Genomic DNA, 21,885 nt, shown 5'->3' on the forward strand with positions numbered 1-21,885 from the left:
CATCACACTAAAAAACTCTGTGCAAGGGTGCCTTGCTGGCTTGGTCAGTAGAGCATGCAACTCTTGATCTTGGGGTTGTAGGTTTGAGCCCCATTTTGGGTATAGAGATTACTTAAAAAAATCTTTTCTAAAAAATTAAAAAAGAAAAAGCTCTATGCAGCAGAGAAAACCACAACAAAAGCAAAAGGCAAGCTATGAAACATGACAAGGATGTCCAGTCACCACCTTTATCCTTCATATTACTGGAAGTTCTACCCACAGCAATCAGACAACAAAAACATATAAAAGGTATCCAAATTGATAAGGGAAAAGTAAAACATTCACTATTTGGAGATGACATGATACTGTATATAGAAAACCAAAAAGACTCCCCACAAAGCTGCTAGCACTGATAAACAAATTCAGTAAAGTTGCAGGATACAAAATTAATGCACAATAATCTGTTCTATCTCCACATACCAAAAAAGAAGCAACAGAGAGAGAAATTACAGAAAAAATACCACTTACAAATGCAATGAAAATAATAAGATACCTAGAAATAAACCAAAGAGGTGAAAGCCTGTACTCTGAAAACTATAAAAAAAAAAAAAACTGATAAAAGAAACTGAGGATGACACAAAGAAATGGAAAGACAGTCCACGCTCATGGACTGGAAAAACAAATATTGTTAAAATTCCTTTGATACCAAAAACAATCTACACATCTAACACAATCCTATCAAAAGAAATAGTATTTTTCACAGAACCAGAACAAACAGGTTTAAAATTTTTATGGGATCACAAAAGACCTCAAGTAGCTAAAGCAATCTTGAAAAAGAAAAGCAAATCTGGAGGCATCACAATTCTGAAATGCAAGTTATATTACAAAGCTGTAGTAATCCAAACAGTATGGTACTGGCACAAAATAGATACAGAGATCAACTGAACAGAGTAGAAAACAGAAATAAACCCACAATTATATGGCCAATTAAATTATCTCTAACAAATCAGGAAAGAATACCCATGAGTAAAAGTCCTTTCAACAAATGGTGTCCAAAACTGGACAGCAACATGCAAAAGAATGAAATTAGACTACTTTCTTTCAACATACACAAAAATAAATTCAAATTCAAAATGGATTAAAGACCTAAATGTGAGACCCGGAACCACAAAAATCATAGAAAAGAACAAAGACAATAATTCCTCTGGCATTGGCTATAGCAACTTTTTTTCTAGATAGGTCCCTGAAACAAAGGAAACAAAAGCAAAAATAAACTATGGGAACTACATCAAAATAAAAAGCATTTGTGCAGTGACAGAAACAATCAACAAAACTAAATGGCAAACTATGGAATAGGAGAAATTTACAAATAACACACCTGATAAAGGGTTGACATACGTAATAAAGAGTTAGAATCCAAAATCTATAAAGAAATTACAAAGCTGAACACACACAAAATGAATAATCCAATTTTAAAATGTGCAGAAGACACAGACATTTTTTCCAAAGAAGACTTACAGACGCTCAACACACACATTTGAAAAGATGCTCATTATCATATATCATCAGGGAAATGTGAATCAAAACTACAATGAGATATCACCTCATACCTGTCAGAATGGCTAAAATAAAGAACACCAGATATCAGGAGTGGTGAGGATGTGGAAAAAAAGGAACTCTTGCAATATTGGTGGTGGGGATGAAAACTGGTACAGCCACTGTGGAAAACACTATGGAGGTTCCTCAAAAAGTTAAAAATAGAAATACCCCACAATCTAGTAATTGCGCAACTGGGGTTTGTTTTTTTGGGGGGGTGGGGGTTGTTCTTGTTTTTGTTTTTGCACTACTAAGTTTTTAACCAAAGATTACAAAAACACTAATTCAAAGGGACCATGCACCTTATATTTACTGCAGAATTACTTAACAATAGCCAAGATATGGAAGCAACCCAAGTGATCATTGATAGAGGAATGGATAAAGAAGATGTGGTATATATAAAATGGAATATTTTTCAGCCATTTAAAAAAAAGAACAAACGTGGTTAAAACTAGAGAGTATAAGGGTGTATAGAGGGAGAAGAAACAAGATGACAGAGGAGGAGGAGACCTAAAATCATCAGGTCCCAGGAGTTCAGTTAGATAGTTATCAACCATTCTGAACACCTATAAACTCAACAGGAGATTGAAGAGAAGAAGAGCAACAATTCTAGGAACAGAAGAGCAACCACTTTCTGCAAGGTAGGATGTATGGAGAAGTGATTCTGAGGCAATATACAGGAAGATAGACTGTGGGGGGGGGGGGAGAGGCTGGCTCCCAGCAAATGGTGGAGCAACAGAGCACAAAATCAGAACGTTTAGAAGTTGGCTCCACTAAGGGACCTCACTCCAGAAGCTAAACAGGGGTTAGAGCCCTCGCAGAAACAGTGTGGTCACAGAAAGACCAGGGTGTCTGAGTGTGGCAGAGCTCCCAGGTATCAAAGCAGGGAAGCTGGCAGCAGAGATGAGACCAAGGAGGGGCTCTCAGCTCGGGGTTATCTTAAACTATGATCTCAAAGAGCATGGACCCCACAAGTCGCTGATCCAGGGAGACTCACCTTCCTCTTCTGGGAGGAACAGGACGGCAGGAATCTGCTGGGTTTGGAGACTCCAAACAGAGCCCTATGCCAGAGATAGAAATGCTCTGAACACAGGTTGGAGACCAGAGAGATATGAGAGATTGACTGCTTTTCTCTCAGGGCACACTGAGGAGTGGGGCCCTGAGCTCTTGGCTCCTCCAGCCAGAGATTGGGAGACTGGCATCATTATTCCTGTCCTCCAAAGCTCTACAGAAAGCATTCAGGGAACAAAATCTCCCGAGACCAAAACTGTGCAGATTAGTTAGCCTGGCCCCAGGCAAAGGCAGTGCAATTCCGGCTCAGGCAAAGACATTTGAGAATCCTGGCCACAGGCCCCTCCCCCAGAAGATCAGCAAGAACATCCAGCCAAGACCATGTTAACAGATCAGTGAGAACTGCAGAACTCGGATCTAGGGAATGCAATACATAGAATTCATGGCTTTCCCCCCATGATTCTTTAGTCTTTCAAAGTTAAATAATTTTAATTTTATTTTCTTCTTATTCAGTTTTTGATATTTTTCCTCTTTCCTATTTTAAACTTTTTAAACTATTTTATCTTATCTATACCTTTTTTTTTAATTTTTAAATTTTCATTGGTATATTCTATCCCTTCATTGTATTTAACCTTACTTTTTGTATACATATAGGCTTTTCTTTCTTCAGGGATACAGTTTCTTCTAACAGATCAAAATATACCTTAAATCTAGTACATGGCTTTGTTTTAGTCTCCAGCCTGCTCACATTCTTTCCTCTTTTTTTTTTCAACCAACATATCTTATCAATTTTCTTTTTTTTTTTTTTTAGTCACTCAGCATCAGGGAAATACAAATCAAAACCACAATGAGGTACCAACTCATTTAGTCAGAATGGCTAAAATTAACAAGACAAGAAATTACAGATGTTGGGAGGAAGTGGAGAAAGGGGAACACTCCTACACTATTGGTGGGAAATGACCCAGCAGTTGCACTACTGGGTATTTACCCTAAAGGTGCAAGTGTAGTGATCTGAAGGGGCACATGCACCCAAATATTTATAGCAGCAATGTCCAAAATAGCCAAACTATGGGAAGAGACTAGATGTCCATCAACAGATGAATGGATAAAGAAGATGAGGTATATACAATGAAATACTATGCAACCATCAAAAGCCCAAAATCCTGCCATTTACAATGCTGTGGATGGAACTAGAGAGTATTAGGTTAAGCAAAATTAGCCCATCAGAGAAAGAATTATTATATGATCTATCTGATATGAGAAATTTGAGAGGCAGGGCAGGGGTTTATGGGGGGTGGGAATGGAAAAAAAAGGAAACAAGATGGGACTGGAAGGGAGACAAACCATAAGAGACTCATCTCAGGAAACAAACTGAGGTTTTCTGGGGGGTGGACGGGAGGGATAGAGTAGCTTAGTTATGCACATGGGTGAGGGTATGTCCTATGGTGAGTGCTGTAAATAACATAAGACTGATGATTCACAGACCTGTACCCCTGAAGCAAATAATATATGTAAAGACACACACACACACACACACACACACACAAACAAACAGACAAAAAATCCTACAGAGTATAAGGCTAAGTGAATTAAGTCAGTCAGAGAAAGACAAATACCATATGATTTTTGGAACTTAAGAAACAAAACAAATGAACAAAGAGGGGAAAAAAGAGAGACAGACAAACCAAGAAACAGACTCCTAAGTATAGAAAACAATCTGATGGTTACCAGAGGGGAGGTAGGTAGGGAAATGGGTGAAATAAGTGATGGGAATTACAGAGGGCCCTTGTTCATCACTAGCCATCAGGGAGATTCAAATTAAAACTACATCAAGATATCATCTTTCACCAGTTAGAATGGCCAAAATTAGTAGGACAGGAAACATGTGTTGGAGAGGATGTGGAGAAAGGGAAACCCTCTTACACTGTTGGTGGGAATGTAAGTTGGTGCAGCCAATTTGGAAACCAGTGTGGAGATTCCTCAAGAAATTAAAAATGGAGCTTCCCTATGACCCTGCAATTGCACTACTGGGTATTTACCCCAAAGATACAGATGTAGTGAAAAGAAGGGCCATCTGTACCCCAATGTGTATAGCAGCAATCAGCATGGTCGACAAACTGTGGAAAGAACCAAGATGCCCTTCAACGGACGAGTGGATAAGGAAGATGTGGTCCATATACACTATGGAGTATTATGCCTCCATCAGAAAGGATGAATACCCAATTTTTGTAGAAACATGGATGGGACTGGAAGAGATTATGCTGAGTGAAATAAGTCAAGCAGAGAGAGTCAATTATTATATGGTTTCACTTATTTATGGAGCATAACAAATAGCATGGAGGACAAGGGGAGATGGAGAGGAGAAGAGAGTTGAGGGAAATTGGAAGGGGAGGTGAACCATGAGAGACTATGGACTCTGAAAAACAATCTGAGGGTTTTGGAGGGGCAGGGGGTGGCAGGTTGGGGGAACCAGGTGGTGGGTATTAGAGAGGGCACAGATTGCATGGAGCACTGGTGTGCTGCAAAAAACAATGAAGACTGTTATGCTGAAAAGAAATTTAAAAAAAGGGGGGGGCCTTGTGATGAGCACTGGGTGATAACAATTTTTTTTTTTAAAAAAAGGCAACCTATGAAATGGCGAGAAAATATTTCCAAACCATAATCAGTAAGTTGTTAATATCTAAAATATACAAGGAACTCATGCAATTCAATAGATAGCTAGATGACCTAATTGAAATCTGGTCAAAAGACCTGAACATTTTCCCAAGATAAAAACACATACATGAAAACATGTTCAACATCACTAATCACCAGAGCAATGAAATCAAACTATAGTGAGAAATAACTTTATATTGTTAGAATGTCTAGTACCAAAACAAACCAAAAAAAAAAAAAAAAAAAACCCAAAACCAAAAAACAAACAAAAAAAAAAACCCCCAAGAAGTACCAAATGCTGCTGAGAATGTGGAGGAAAGAAACCCTAATTCATTGTTGATGGGAATGTAAACTGTTACAGTTACCACTGAAAACCATACGGAGGTTCCTCAAGAAATTAAAAATAGAACTACCATAGGATCTCCCTCCATCACCACTGTGTTTGTTCTTTATAGTTAAGAGTCTCTTATGGTTGGAGGTGCACCTGGGTGGCTCACTTGGTTAAGCACCTGCCTTTAGCTCCAGTCATGATCTCAGGGTCCTGGGATGGAGCCCCACATTGGGCTCCCTGCCCAGTGGGGAGCCTGCTTCTCCTTGTCCCCTTGCCTCCTCCCCCCTGCTCATGCTCTGTCTCTCTCTCTCAAAGAAATAAATAAAATCTTAAAAAAAAATAGAGTCTCTTATGGTTTGGTTCCTTCTCTACTTTCCCCTCCCATATGTTCATCTGTTTTGTTTCCTAAATTCCACATATGAGTGAAATCATATGGTATGTCTTTTTCTGACTGACTTATTTTGCTTAGCATAATACACTCCAGTTCCAACCACATCTGTGCAAATGGTAAGATTTTTTTCTATTTGGTGGCTGAGTAATATTCCATTATACATATATACTACATCTTCTCTATCCATTCATCAGGCAATGGACATTTGGGTTCTTTCCATAGTTTGACTATTGTTGATAAAGCCGCTATAAAGATCAGGAGAACTCTACCTATTTGAATCTGTAGTTTTGTATCCTTTGGGTAAATAACAAGTAGTACAATTGCTAGATCATAGGGTGGCTCTATTTTTAACTTTCTGAAGAAACTCCATACTGTTTTCCAGAGTAGCTGCACCAGTTTTCATTCCCACCAAAAGTGCAAGGGGTTTCTCCATTCCCCACATCCTTGCCAACACCTGTTATATTGTCCATTGTTAATTTTAGCCATTCTGGCAGGTATGAGGTGGTATCTCAATATGGTTTTGATTCGCAATTCCCTGATGAAGAATGATCTTGAATACCTTTTCATGTGTCTGTTAGACATCCAGATGTCTTCTTTGTAAAGGTGTCTATTCATATCTTCCTCCCATTTCTTAGCTGGATTATTTGTTTTCTGGGTATTGAGTTTTGTAAGTTCCTTATAGATTTTAGATACTACCCCTGTATCAGATATGCCATTTGCAAATATCTTCTCCCATTCCATAGGCCGCCTTTTAGTTTCATTGTTTCCTTCACTGTGTACAAGCTTTTTATCTTGATGAAGTCCCAATAGTTCATTTTTGGTTTTGTTTACCTTGCCTCTGGTGCCAAGATCAAAGAGGTTCCTGCCTATGTTCTCCTCCAGGAGTTTGATGGTTTCCTATTTCACATTTCAGTCCTTCAACCATTTTGAATTAACTTTTATGTAGGGTGCAAGAAAGTGCTCCAGTTTCATTCTTCTGCATATTGTTATCCAGTTTTTCCAAACCATTTGTTGAATATCTATGGATATTCTTTCCAGCATTATTTAAGATTAGTTCACCATGTAGTTGTGGATCCATTTCCAGGTTAGCTATTCTGTTCTATTGATCTACATATCTGGTTTTTGTGCCAGTAGTATACGGTCTTGATGACTACACTTCTGTAATATAGCTTGAAATCTAGAATCACGATGCCTTCAGCTTTGCTTTTCCTTATTCAGAAGTGCTTTGGCTACTCAAGGTCTTTTGTGGTTTCATATGAATTTTAAGATTATTTGTTCTAGTTCTATGAAAAACCCAGGTGTTATTTTGATAGGGATTGTGTTAAATGTGTAGATTGCTTTTGGTAGCATAGACATTTTAACAACATTGGTTCCAATCCATGAGCATGGAATGTTTTTCCAATTATTTTTGTCTTCTTCAATTTCATTCATAAGTGTTCTGTAGCTTTCTGTATACAGTCTGTAGTTTTCTGTATACAGTCTGTAGTTTTCTGAATACAGACCTTTTGCCTCTTTGTTTAGGATTATTCGTAAGTATCTATTTTTATGCAATTGCAAATGGTATCAATTCCTTAATTTCTTTTTCTGCTGCTTTATTGGTGTATAGAAATACAACACATTTCTATATATTGATTTTATGTCCTGTGAATTTACTGAATTCATGTATTAGTTAGAGCAATTTTTTTGGTGGAGTCTTTCAGGTTTTTGTTTTTGTTTTTTTTTTAAGATTTTATTTACTTATTTGACAGAGATCACAAGTAGACAGAGGCAGGCAGAGAGAGAGGAGGAAGCAAGCTCCCTGCTGAACAGAGAGCCTGATGCAGTGCTTGATCCCAGGACTCTGGGATCATGACCCGAGCCGAAGGCAGAGGCTTTAACCCACTGAGCCACCCAGGCAACCCTCTTTCAGGTTTTCTACATAGGGTACCATGTCATCTGCAAATAGTGAAAGCTTGATTTCTTCCTTGACAATTTGGATGCATTTTATTTCTTTTTGTTGTCTGATTGCTGAGGCTAAGATGGCCAGTACTATTAAATAGTAATGGTGAGAGTGGATATTCATCTTGTTCCTGACCATTGGGGGAAAGCTCTCAGTTTTTCCCAATTCAGGATGATATTAGCTGAGGGTCTTTTTTATATGACTTTTATCATATTATGGTATGATCCATCTATCTCTACTTCGTTGAGGGTTTTTATCAAGAACAGACGCTGTATTTTGTAAAGTGTTTTTTTCTGCCTCCATTTAGAGAATCATGTGGTTCTTATCCTTTTAATGTGGTGTATTACATTGATTTGTGAATATTGAACCATTCCTGCAACACAGGAATAAACCCACTTGATCATGGTGAACAATTCTTTCAATGTATTATTCAATTTGATTTGCTAGTCATGTTCATCAGAGACACTGGCCTGTAGTTCTCCTTTTTAGTGGGGTGTTTGGCTTTCACACTGTACATTTTAAAGCTAAAAAATTTTTTAAAAAGAACAAAAATATAGTCATTCCTATTGTCTGTTTAGTGGTCCCTACCCTTAACTTTTATTTCTTTTTAAAAGCAGATCCTCAGGCACCTGGGTGGCTCAGTCTTGAGCATCTGCCTTCAGCTCAGGTCATGATTCCAGGGTCCTGGGATCAAGTCCCACAACGGGCTCCGCACTCTGCGAGAAGCCCACTTCTCCTTCTCCCACTCCCCAAGCTTGTGTTCCCTCTCTCACTGTTTCTCTGTCAAATAAATATATAAATTCTTAAAAAAAAAAAAAACTCAGTTAATGAATTAAAAAAAACCCATATTCTCAAATAATGAAAAACTAATTATTTTAATAGATTTTTTAAAGACCCAAAGAAAATGTATTTTAAAATAGAATTACCCCAATTTAAATTCCTATGGATAGGTCAGACAGCAGCCTGGATACATAATAGGTGACAATTAGGAAAAAAGGAGTAATAATTGAGAATATAAGGAGAAAGACCAAAAAACAACTATGGAAACATGAAAAAGAGGTTAAGAGATATGAAGTTTAGATAAAGTCTAAATATCTTTTGAGACACCAAATAATAGATTCAAAAAGCCAAATGAAATTTATTATGTTATTAGACAGGATATAGTATGTCATAAGTTTTTGTTGTACTGTTCAATGATTTATTAGTTGCACATAACAGCCAGTGCTCATCCCAACACATGCCTGCCTTAATACCCACCACCCAGTTAATCCCTCGTTTGTTTCCCGGAGTCCAGAGTCTCTCATGGTTTGTCTCCCTCTCTGATTTCATCCCATTCCATTTTCCCTCCCTTCCCTGTGGTCTTCAACTCTATTCATTATCTTCCACATATGAGTGAAACCATATGGTAATTGTCTTTCTCTGCCTGACTGATTTCACTTAGCACAATCCCCTCCAGTTCCATGTCAATGCAATGGTGGGTATTCATCCTTTCTGATAGCTGAGTAATATTCCATTGTATATATAAACCACATCTTTATCCATTCATCTTTGAAGCACATCACGGTTCCTTCCACTGTTTGGCTCTTATGGACATTGCAGTTATGAACAGTGGGGTGCTTGCCCCTTCTTTTTACTACATCCTTATCTCTGGGGTAAAGACTTGGTGGTGCAATTGGTGGGTCACAGGGTTGCTCTACTTTAAACGTCTTGAGGAACCTCCACACTGTTTTCCAGAGTGGCTGTACCAGCTTGCATTTCCACCAACAGCACAAGAGGATTCCCTTTCTCCATAACCTCACCAACACTTGTTTCTTATCTTGTTAATTCTGGCCATTCTAACCGGTGTAAGGTGGCATCTCATTGTGGTCTTGAATTTCCCTGATGGCTAGTGAAGTTGAATATTTTTTCATGTGTCTGTTAGCCATTTGGATGTCTTCTTTGCAGAAGTGTCTGTTCATGTGTTCTGCCCATTTCTTGACTGGATTGTTTGTTTTTTTGGGTGTTTAATTTGAGAAGTTCATTATAGATCTAGGATATCAGCCCTTAATCCAAAATGTCATTTGCAAAGATCTCCAATTCTGTGGATTGCCTCTTAGTTTTGTTGACTGTTTCCTTTGCTGTGCAAAAACTTATCTTGGTTTAAGTCCCAAAAGTGCATTTTGCTTCTGTTTCCCCTACCTTTAGAGAGGCATCGTGAAAGAAGTTGTGGCCAGTGTCAAAGAGGTTACTACCTATGTTCTCCTCTAGGATTTTGGTGGATTCCTGTCTCATGTTGAGGTCTTTCATCCATTTTATCCTTGTGTACGGTGTAAGAGAATGGTCTAGTTTCATTCTTCTGCATGTGGTTGTAGAGTTTTCCCAGCACCATTTATTGAAAAAAATATCTTTTTTCCATTGGATGTCCTTTCTTGCTTTGTCGAAGATAAGTTGATCATAGAGTCCATTTCTGGGCTCTCTATTCTGTTCTTTTGATCGGTGTGTCTGTTTTTGTGCCAATACCATACTGTCTTGATGACTATGGCTTTGTAATATAGCTTGAAGTCAGACATTGTGATGCCTCAGTTTTGGATTTTTTTTTTCAACATTCCTTTGGCTATTTGGATTTTTTTCTGATTCCACACAGATTTTAGAATTATTTGTTTTAGCTCTATGAAAAATGGCTATGACATTTTGATAGGGATTGTATTGAAAGTGTAAATTGTGCTCTGGGCAGCATAAATATTTTAAGGATGTTTATTCTTCCAATCCATGAGTATGGGATGTGATTTCATCTCCTCAATTTCCTTCAAAAATGTTCTGTAGTTTCTAGAGTATAGATCTTTTACCTCTTTGGTTAGGCTTATTCCTAGGTATATCATGGTTTTTGGAGCTGTTGTAAATGCAATTCTAATTATGGAACATTATTAAATAATAAGACATCCAAATCTAGATACATAAGAGCATACCTGCAGTAAACAACAACAAAAAAATTTTCCCCATAAGTAAAATCTTTAAAGTAACCAAAAATTGTGGGAAAAAGGAACAGAGTGGGGAAGATTATGTTCAATAGAGAAATAGGTAGACACCTGATTTCTATAGAGCAATTATGAAAGACAAAGGGCAGTGGAATGACATTTTCTGTATGATCAAAGAAAATAACTATTCACCTAGGATTTTCTATGCAGTGAAAATGTGTATCGAAAGTAAGAGGAAATAAAGACATTTACTTATTTTTTAAAATTTTTTATTCATTTGTAAGAGAGTGAGAGAAGAAAAGAGAAAGAGGAAGCACAAGTAGTGGGGAGGGATAGACAGGAAGAAGACTCCAGGCTGAGCAGTAAGCCTGAAGTGGGGCTCAAACCCAGGACACGTGGATCATGACTTGAGCCAAAGACAGACATTTAATCAACTGAGCCATCCAGGTGCCCATTAAAGACATTTTTAAATAGAGGTTCATTACCTGGCAGTTCTCACTTATGAAAATTTTAAAGTATGTATATAATGTATGTACCTAAAGTATGTACATAAAGTATGTACATTATGTACAGAACATATGTATATAATCCCAAATAGAAATTCTGAGATGTAAGAAAAAAGAAAAAACTTAAATATATAGTTTAATTTAAATGAACATTGAGAGTATCATATAAAAGTTATAAAAATGGTCGATTATTTTTTAAAGATACAAGACAGAAAACACAAAGCATCAATACACATAAGTTTGAAGCCAAGTAAATTGAGTTAAATGGGGTGCCTGGGTGGCTCAGTTGGTTGGGCAACTGCCTTCGGCTCAGGTCACGGTCCTGGAGTCCCAGGATCAAGTCCTGCATCGGGCTCCCAGCTTCATGGGGAGTCTGCTTCTCCCTCTGACCTTCTCGCCTCTCATGCTCTCTCTCACTGTCCCTCTCTCAAATAAATAAATAAAATCTTTAAAAAAAATTGAGTTAAATGTATTCAAAATTCCTTGTATTAACATTATCCATGGACAGGAGAAATTCCTCACTAGGATATTAGCATATCAATAGTAGCAATATATGAAACAAATGAATGAAATCACAACGAAATGAATGAAATTCAGTTTCCCTAAGAAATGCAAGGTTGGTTTAACATGAGCACATAATGTAATTCAACACACTGACAAATTTAAAAAATTATCTCAATATATGCAAAAGAAACATTCATTCAACATTCATCCATGATAAAACTTAGAAAACTAGTAGTATAAGGGATCTGTTAATATAATTGTAAAATAAAGACCCTCGGTGACCCCATAATAAATGCTCTTTGGTGTTCTCACCTTTTATAATCCTTTTCCCTTAAGTGTAGCCAAGATCTGTGACTTGACTCTAGCCATCAGAACATGGCAACTGTAAAGAAATCTTGCAGATATAATTAATTGTTAATTTTGAGTTAATCAAAAAGGGATTATTCTATGTAAGCCTGATTGAAGAAGGTGAAATCCTTAAAAAACCACTGAGCCCTCTCTGCATGGAAATTCTCCTTACTGGCCTCATGAAGTAAAAAGCCATATTGGAGAGGTCTACATGGCAAAGAACAAGGAACAGCCTTGCTACAGACTGAATATTTCTGTCCCCCCAGCTCCCAAATTAGTGTGTTAAATCTTAGTGTTCAATGTAATTGTATTTAGAGGTGGAGATTTTGGGAAATGATTACTCGTGAAGGTGGAACCCTCATGAATGGGATTAGTGCACTCATAAAGGAGTCCTGAGAGAGCTCCCTTGGCCCTATGCAATACGAAGAAACAGGAGGAAGACCCCCATCCATGAACCAGGAAACAGGCCCTCACTGGACACTGAATCTGCTACTGCCTTGAATTTGGACTTCCCAGCCTCCAGAATTGTGAGAAACAACGTAATAAGATAGTTTAGCAAGATAGGTGAATCTAAGCTCCATATGCAAAATAATTTTATTTCTATAACCTAGCAACAGGAAATGAAATTGACTTTTTAAAATAATATTTATAATAGGATCAAAAGTATCAAATAACTGGGAATAAATCTAAAAAATATCTGCAAGATCCTTATAGGAAATTTTTTAAACATTGAGAGTTAATCAATTAAAATAGTATTTGGAAAACTCAGTATTATTAGAGAGAAAACACAAGCAGGGGGAGCAGCATGCAGAGGGAGAAGCAAGCTCCCCAGTGAGCTCAGAGCTCGATGCAAGACTCAATCTCAGAACCCTGGGATCATGACCTGAACCACCCAGGCATCCCTGATCTCAATTTTATCATAAGGAAACATAAGAAAAACCTGTACTGAAAGACATTCTACATTATTGGAATTAACTCTTCAAAAAATTAAATGTCATGAAAATCCGGGAAAGACTGACTAAGGAACTGTTCAAAACTGAAAGAGACTAAGAGACACAACATCGGAATTAAATACATGGCTCTGAACAGGACCTTCCTTGCTGTAAAGGATATTACAGACAAGTGACAAAACTTAAAAAGAGCATGATAATTAAATGATTAAATGATAGAACGTATAGAGTGCTTAGGTGGCTCAGTTGATTAAGCAAATTCCTTGGGCTCACGTCATGATCCCAGGGTCCTGGTATGGTGTTCTGTATCAGTCTCTGTTTTCAGCAGGGAGCTCGCTTCTCTATCTCCCTTTGCCTGCCACTCTACCTACTTGTGCTCTGTCTCTCTCTCTCTCTCTGTCAAATAAATAAATAAAATCTTAAAAAGAATGTATAGTTAACACAGTTTGAATGGGTGCAGCTATATGCATATTTTTTCAATAAATACATGACAGTACTGTCAGTGTATTTTCTCTTATGATTTTAATAACACTTTCTTTTCTAACTTACTTTATTATAAAAATATAATATGGAATACATATAACAAACAAAACAAAGGCTAATTAACTGTTTTTGTAAAAGTTAGTTTTCTGGTCAATAGCAGATTAGTACTCAAGTGCCTGGGGAGTCAAAAGTTATTCACATATTTCTGACTGCAAATGGTCAGTGCCCATAATCCCTGCAATTATTCAAGGGTCAACTTTATTAGAATTAATTAGAATTAATTGTCTGATTGTCAAGGTTATACAGTAGTTATGTGGAATGTACTGACTTGGATATAAATGCTATGGGAATCAGGCATAATTTAACAATTGCCTTGCAAATGGTTCTGGGGTAAAAGTTCTTTTTTTTCCTTCTAATTTTAAGACTGTCTTAAAATTAATGTCTTCTAAATCTTCAGGTTCATATGTAGTAATAAAAATTGGAAAATACCAAAAAGTTATCAATTAACATGACTGAAGTATTCATGAAAACTTGGTTGGTTGGGTGCTGTTTAGAAAGCTGGTATTTGGGAAGCCTGAAGCATGTAAAACCCAATAATACTGATTTCCCATAAAAAAAAAAATCTGCTTAAAAGTTAATTAGCTACCAAGAAACATAGCTTAAAATATTATATAAACTTTCATTACACACATGATCCAAAAATATTTTCCTCATCCATTTAATAGGAAACTATTAAATGTTGTATAAACATCCAGAAAATAAATTTCTACTATTTATCTTTTAGATGGTATACTTTTTCTTCAGAAACTGTGAGTACTCTCTGTATGATTTCAGTACATCGTCACAATTTATATGTCTTTCAAAAGTAGATTCTAAAGAGGTGGCCCCACCAGATGAGCCTGATTCAAATTCAGCAGCAACTGAAAAGAAAAAGAAATATAGTCTTTATCTAAAATACTTCATTCTTAACTAAAAGTTAGTAAGAAAACAAAGTTGAAGCCTTATGAGTGTTATGAAGAATGAAAAACATCTAATACAGCTACAATATAAAATACAAGATTACTTTTAAATATATTTTGCTCACAGTTGCCCACTGAGGTAATTGCTATTGTGGATAAATATCAGAGCTTCTGTTTTTCTCATTACAAGATGATAACAGAGCCCACCCGTGAACAATCATGTACGACAGACTGAAAAATCAAACAGGCAATTTTCAGAGTTGAACATAAGAACACACAGAAGGAAAATCCTAGTTTTCTATAAATATTTTCTGCTTTTTGGTGGAGGGGATATGTAAGCTGATATCTGAAGGGCAGGGAAGAAGCATGCCAGGTGGAGGGAAGACGCATATACAAAGAACATACACAGAGAGTGAGGAAGAACACTTGTGGAATTGCAAGTAGTCAATGCTGAAGAGGTGCAAGAGCAAAGCAGCAAAGTAGGGTAAATGTTAGCGATAGAGAAGGGTGAAAAATCTGGCAAGAACCAAACTGATTTGGGTGTTTTTATTCCATTTATGGGGCCTGGAATTTTACCCAATGGCAAAAGGTAAATCAATGACAAAATCAACAACTGGAGGTTTAAATGCCACCTGTCAAGTGACAGCTATTTGAACTATAATTGCTTAACTAAGTATCACCTAAGACAAGACTGCTTTTTTCTTTTTTTTTTAATTTTGGTTTTATATCATTTGCAGAAACAAGGATTTAAGAAAGCCCGCATATTCAGGTTGACAGTTCCAGAGGGATGGCAGAAGTGAAGGAAGATTACAGCTTGAAATAACAGATAAATAGACATTTGGAGATTTTTTTTTAAGTCTGAAAAACGATGACTAAATGAGGAATAAGTATGTTCCTCATTATGTTTATGTTTTACATTTTTATTAGATATATATTTAAAAAATTAATATAGTACCTATTATCCAAACAATAGAAAGCAATGCCATTTACCATTCATAGTTTATTTCAGAAATCAATGACCATCTTAATTCGGAAATTTGGCAACATACCTTCTTCTAGTTCTCTAGTTATATTTTTTTCCAACTCCTGCTGCATCTGAAATAAGTCAAATATTTATAATGTTCAAGTTAAACAAGACACATAATTGTAGGAATTATATATAGCTTATGAAATGTGAACTTAAAATAGCACTATTAGAGACTAAAACTAAGTTAGGGATTGCTTAAATAGAAAGATAATCACATAAATAAAATAAATCCCTACTTATTTTAATCTTAGGTAATGGAAGAAAGAGATGTAACACTATTTAGATAAATCTGATAAAAAGTACAATTAATATTGGTCTATTAAATATACATAATTTCTGGAATAAGAGGAATATGGCAGAGGCATAGGGGGCCATAGCTTTGTCCAGTCCCTGGAATTCAGCTAGATAGCTTTCAAATCATTCTGAATACCTGTGAACTCAACCTGAGATCTGAGAAAAGAACTGCTCTAATACTACAAAGAGAAGAGTGACCACATTCTGCAAGGTAGGAGGTGTGGAGTGGAGAAATGAATCCAAGGTGATACATGGGAAGATAAACTGTTGGGGGGGGGATGCATAAACTGCCTATCAGAAAGTGATACAGCAGTGGTATGCAAACAGGAACTTTTATAAGTCTAATCTGGTGAGGGACATCCCTGCTTGAAAAGCACTCGGGTGGAGAAGTGGGGTAGAATCCTAGGTAGAACTGCCTGATCTCAGGATCCCCAGGGTCACACAGAATGGTGTGCCTGAGTATGGGAGAGTTCCCAGGAGTTTCAGCAGGGAAGCCAGCTGCAATCAAAGAGCAGAGGAGGGGGCTTTCAGCTCAGTGTTGCCATTAATCACAAACCCCATAGCAGGGACCAAACATGCAGGGTCTCATAGCAGGGACCAAACATGCAGAAAAACCAGGGCAAGACCTCCTTCCTCCCCCTGGAGGAGTGGCATGAATGCAGCCACAGATGACTGCAGAGTTTAGAAACTCCAAAGGGGGTTGCATGGCTGAGATAAAAATGCTCAAAGGCTGGGTGTACACAGAGTGCATACAGAAACCAGGGAGACGAGAGTGATTGACAGCTCCTCTGTGAGGACACACTGAAGAGTGGAGGGTGCCTACTTTCAGCTCTAGGGCTAGACACTGGGAGGCTCACATTTTCATTCTAATCCTCTCAAGCAGTGTGGAAAACCTTCAGGGAACAAAAGCCACAAAGAGGAATCTGGAGGCCCTAACTTAGCCTGGACCCCTGGCAAGGGCAGTGCAATACCATCAGGGCAAAGACCTCTGAGAATCAGCGCAACAGGCCCCTCCCCTGGAAAATCGGCAAGAACTTCCTGCTAAGATCAAGTTTAAGCAATCACAGAAAACTGAAAAACTCCAGTGCTGGGGGAAAATACTATACAGAACTCATGGCTCCTTAAACTTTCAAGTTTAATTTTCTTTTTCTTTTCCATTTCAACCAATTTCTCATTTTATCAACTCGGGTTTTTAAACTTATTTTATTTTAATTTTTATAGTTACATTCTATCCTTTCACAGTGTTTAACTTTATTTTTGCATATATATATTTTTTTCTTTCTTTACAATTTTGGGATGTAGTTTCCTCTAAGAAACAGACCAAAATATACCCAGAATCTAGTGAATAGCTCTGTTCTCATCATCTGATTATATTCTCACTTTTTACATTTTTATTTTATTTATTTATTTTGGTTTATAGAGATTATAGAGATTTGGTTTATAGAAATTATATGTTTCTGGGGTTGTTGTTGTTATTTTAGTATTCTGTTCTCTCATTTTCTATTCTTCTCTAGACAGAATGACTAGATGGAAAAACTCACCTGAAATAAGAGAACAGGTGGTACTACTGACTGTCAGTGACCTAATCAGTATGGATATAACTAAGTTGGCAGAATTAAAGTTTAGGATAACAAGTATAAAAATACTAGCTGGGCTTGAACAAAGCACAAAAGACACTGGAGAATCACTTTCTGGAGAAATATAAGAATAAAAATATTACCAAGTTGAAATCAAAAGGTTATTAAGGGGATTCAATAAAAAAAAATAGAGGTTCTACTTCTGGAAACAGTATGGAGGTTCTCCAAGAAGTTAAAAATATGACCCAGTAATTGTACTGCAAGGTATTTTCCCCAAAGATGCAAGCATACTGATCTGAAGGGGCACCTGGACACCAATGTTTATAGAAGCAATCTCCACAATAGACTAACTGTGGAAACAGCCCAAATGTCCATCAACAGATGAATGGATAAAGAAGATGTGGTGTATTACAAATGGAATATTACAAAGCAATCAAAAAGGATGAACTCTTAACAATTTACATTGATGTGGATGGAAACGGAGGGTACTATACTGAGAGAAATAAGTCAATCACAGAAAGGCAATTATCATATTATTTCATAAATATGGGGAATATAAGAAAAAGTGCATAGAATCATAGGGGAAGGGAGGGAAAACTAAATGGAAGAAATCAAAGAGGGAGACAAATCATGAGAGACTCTTAACTATTGGAAACAGACGTTTGCTGAAGGGGAGGTGGGATGGGGGTAGGGGTAATTGGGTGAAGGGCATGAAGGAGGGCATGTGATGTGTAGAGCACTGGGTATTACATACAACAGATGGTTAACTGAACACTATATCTGAAACATATATCATATATCAGCTAATTGAATAGAAATTCTAAAAAATTCATCACGTACATAATGGGTAATGGAGAAATAAAACCCTACTTATCTTTTGCAGACTTACTGAGCTATAATTAACTAATAAATATTAGCTATTTCAAATTTTCAAAATTGGAGGCTCTAAATGCTAGGATAAATGACACAGAAAGGAGAAGTATAACAAAGAAGACAAAATGATGGAGAATAAAGAAGTTGAGAGAAAAAGAGAGATAAAAAATTACTGGATCAGTAATTCAAGGGGAGGGGGAATTCAAGAGATAAGTGATACCATAAAGCAAAACAATATTAGAATAACTGGAATCCCAGAAGAGGAGGAAAGGGGGTGTGGAAGAAAGTATATCTGAGAAATTACAGCAGAGAACCTCCATAATCTGGGGAAGAAAAAAGTCATTCAAATCCAGGAGGCACAGAGAACCCCCTTCAATTTCAGTAAGAATAGGCCAACACCTTGATATATAGTAGTGAAGCTTGCAAATTTCAGAGACAAAGAGAAAATCCAGAAAGCAGCTCAGGACATGCCAGAAAGGACTGGCATGGTATAGTCAGGGTGCTAAACCAGAAAAATATGCAGCCAAGTATACATTACCAGCAAGGCTGTCATTCAAAATAGGAGAGATAAAGAGTTCCCAGGACAAACAGAAACTAAAAAATTAGTGACCACCACACCAGCCCTGCAAGAAATACTAAAGGGAATCCTGCAAGCAAAGAGAGAGCCCCAAAGTGTCATAGACCAGAAAGGAATAGAGACAATATACAGAAACAATGACATTACAGGTAATACAATGGCACTCAATTCATATCTTTCGATAGTTAGCCTGAAAGTCAATGGGCCACATTCCCCAATCAAAAGACACAAGGTATCAGATTGGATAAAAAAAAAGCAAGACCCATCAATATGGTGTCTGCAAGAGACTCATTTTAGACCCAATAACACCTCCAGATTGAAAGTGAGGGGGTGGAAAACCATTTACTGTGCTAATGGACATCAAAGGAAAGCTGGGGTGGCAAGCCTTTTATCAAATTAGATTTTAAGCCAAAGGCCGTCATAAGAGATGTGGAAGGACGCTATCATAATTAAAGGGTCTCTCCAAAAAGAAGATCTAACAATTGTCAAGATTTATGCCCCTAACATGGGAGCAGCAAATTACATAAGCCAACTAATAACAAAATTAAAGAAATACATCGAGCATGATACAATAAATAGTAGGGGACTTTTACACCTCACTCACTGCAATGGACAGGTCATCTAAGCAGATCAACAAGGGCACAAGGGCTTTGAATGACACACTGGACCAGATGGACTTCACAGATATATTCAGAGCATTCCATCTTAAAGCCACAGAATACACATTCTTCTCCAGTGCACATGGAGCTTTCTCCAAAAGAGATCACATACTGGGTCACAAATCAGGTCTCAACCAGTACCAAAAGTCTGTGATCATTCCCTGCATATTTCCAGACCACAGTTCCTTGAAACTTGAACTCAATCACAAGAGGAAATTTGGGAAAAACTAAAAAACATGGACGCTAAAGAGCATCCTATTAAAGAATGCATGGGTCAACCAGGAAATTAACAAACAAGTAAAAGAATTCATGGAAACAAAGGAAAATGAATACACAACTGCTCAAAATCTTTGGGATGCAGCCAAGGCAGTCCTGAAGAGGGAAGTATAGAACGATACAAGCCTTTCTCAAGACACATGAAAGGTCCTAAATACACAACCTAACCTTCCACCTACAGGAGCTGGAGAAACAACAGCAAAGAAAACCTAAATCCAGCAGGAGAAGAGAATTAATAATGACCAGACCAGAAATCAAGGAAATAGAAACCAAAAGTACAGTAGAATATAGCAACAAAACTAGGAGCTGGCTCTTTGAAAGAAGTAATAAGATCAATAAACCCCTGACCAGACTTTGCAAAAAGAAAAGAGAAAGGACCGAAATTAATAAAATCATGAATGAAAGAAGAGAGATCACAACCAACACCAAGGAAACACAAACAATTTTAAGAACATATAATGAACAACTATTTGCCAACAAATTAGGCAATCTGGAAGAAGTGGTAAGAGAAAAACCTGAGCAGACCCATAATCAGCAAGGAAATGGAAGCAGTCATCAAAAATCTACCAACAAACAAAACTCCAGGGCCAGATGACTACCCTGGACAGTTCAACCGAACATTTAAAGAGGAATTAATACCTATTCTTCTGAAGCTGTCTCAAAAATAAAAAAGGACGGAAAACTTCCAAACCTTTTCTATGAGGCCAGCATTACCTTGATCCCAAAACCAGACAAAGACCCCAACAAAAAGGAGAATTACAGACCTATATTGCTGATGAACACGGATGCAAAAATTCTCACCAAGATACTAGCCAACAGGATCCAACAATACATTGAAAGGATTATTCACCGTGACCAAGTAGGATTTATCCCTGGTCTGCAAGGGTGGTTCAACATCTGCAAATGAATCAGTTGACACAATACTTTAATAAAAGAAAGGACAAAAACCATATGATACTCTCAATAGATGCAGAAAAACCACCTGACAAAGTACAGCATCCCTTCTTGATTAAAACTCTTCATGGTACAGGGATAGAGGGAACATACCTCAATATCATAAAAGCCATCTACAAAAAGCCCACAGTGAGTATCATTTTCAATGGGGAAAAACTGAGAGCTTTACCCCAAAGGTCAGGAACACGGCAGGGATGGCCACTCTCACCACTGTTGTTCAACTAGTACTGGAAGTCCTAGCCTCAGCAGGCAACAAAAAGAAATAAAGGCATCTGAATCAGCAAGAAGTCAAACTCTCTCCTCGCAGATGATGTGATACTCTACGTGGAAAACTCAAAAGACTCCATCCAAAAATTATTAGAAGTTCTACAGGAATTGAGCAAAGTGGCAGGATATAAAATCAATGCACAGAAATCAGTTGCATTTCTATACACCGACAATGAGATAGAAGAAAGAGAAATTAAGGAGTCAAACCCACTTACAATTGCACCAAAAACCATTAAGATACCTAGGAATAAACCCAAACAAAGAGGCAAGGGATTGGTACTCTGAAAACTATAGAACACTCATGAGAGAAACTGAGGAAGACCCAAAGAAATGGCAAAAACCTTCCATGCTCATAGACTGGAAGAACAAATACTGTGAAAATGTCTATGCTTCCCAGAGCAATCTATACATTCAACGCAATCCCTATCAAAATACCATCAACAGGGTGCCTGGGTGGCTCAGTGGGTTAAGCCGCTGCCTTCAGCTCAGGTCATGATCTCAGGATCCTGGGATCGAGTCCCGCATCGGGCTCTCTGCTCAGCAGGGAGCCTGCTTCCTCCTCTCTCTCTCTGCCTGCTCTCTTTGTCAAGTAAATAAATAAAATCTTTAAAAAAAAAATACCATCAACATTTTTTCAGAGCTGATACAAATATTCCTAAAATTTGTATGGAACCAGAAAAGATCCCAAATGGCCAAAGGAATGTTGAAAAAGAAAACCAAAGCTGGTGGCATCACAATTCCAGACTTCAAGCTCTATGACAAAGCTGTTATCACC

At 37.4% G+C, this 21,885-nt stretch overlaps 1 protein-coding gene across 6 annotated transcripts in view; it reads right to left on the reverse strand.

Moving 5' to 3' along the window:
* Nucleotides 1-11,108: 11,108 nt before the first annotated feature.
* The window catches only part of LOC101678988 (ankyrin repeat domain-containing protein 26), a 173,857-nt gene continuing 163,080 nt past the window's right edge, over nucleotides 11,109-21,885 (reverse strand). For all 6 annotated transcript variants that reach the window (XM_045084945.1, XM_045084946.1, XM_045084948.1 and 3 more), the window contains 2 exons: nucleotides 15,656-15,701; nucleotides 11,109-14,567 (listed from right to left, as the gene is read on the reverse strand). In XM_045084945.1, coding sequence (XP_044940880.1) covers nucleotides 14,428-14,567; nucleotides 15,656-15,701 — 186 coding nt within the window. In that variant the 3' untranslated portion in view covers nucleotides 11,109-14,427. The remainder of the gene's footprint in view (nucleotides 14,568-15,655; nucleotides 15,702-21,885) is intronic.

This window comes from Mustela putorius, unplaced genomic scaffold (genome assembly GCF_011764305.1).
Source record: "Mustela putorius furo isolate JIRA1106 unplaced genomic scaffold, ASM1176430v1.1 tig00000827_pilon_pilon_pilon, whole genome shotgun sequence".
Lineage (NCBI taxonomy): Eukaryota > Metazoa > Chordata > Mammalia > Carnivora > Mustelidae > Mustela > Mustela putorius.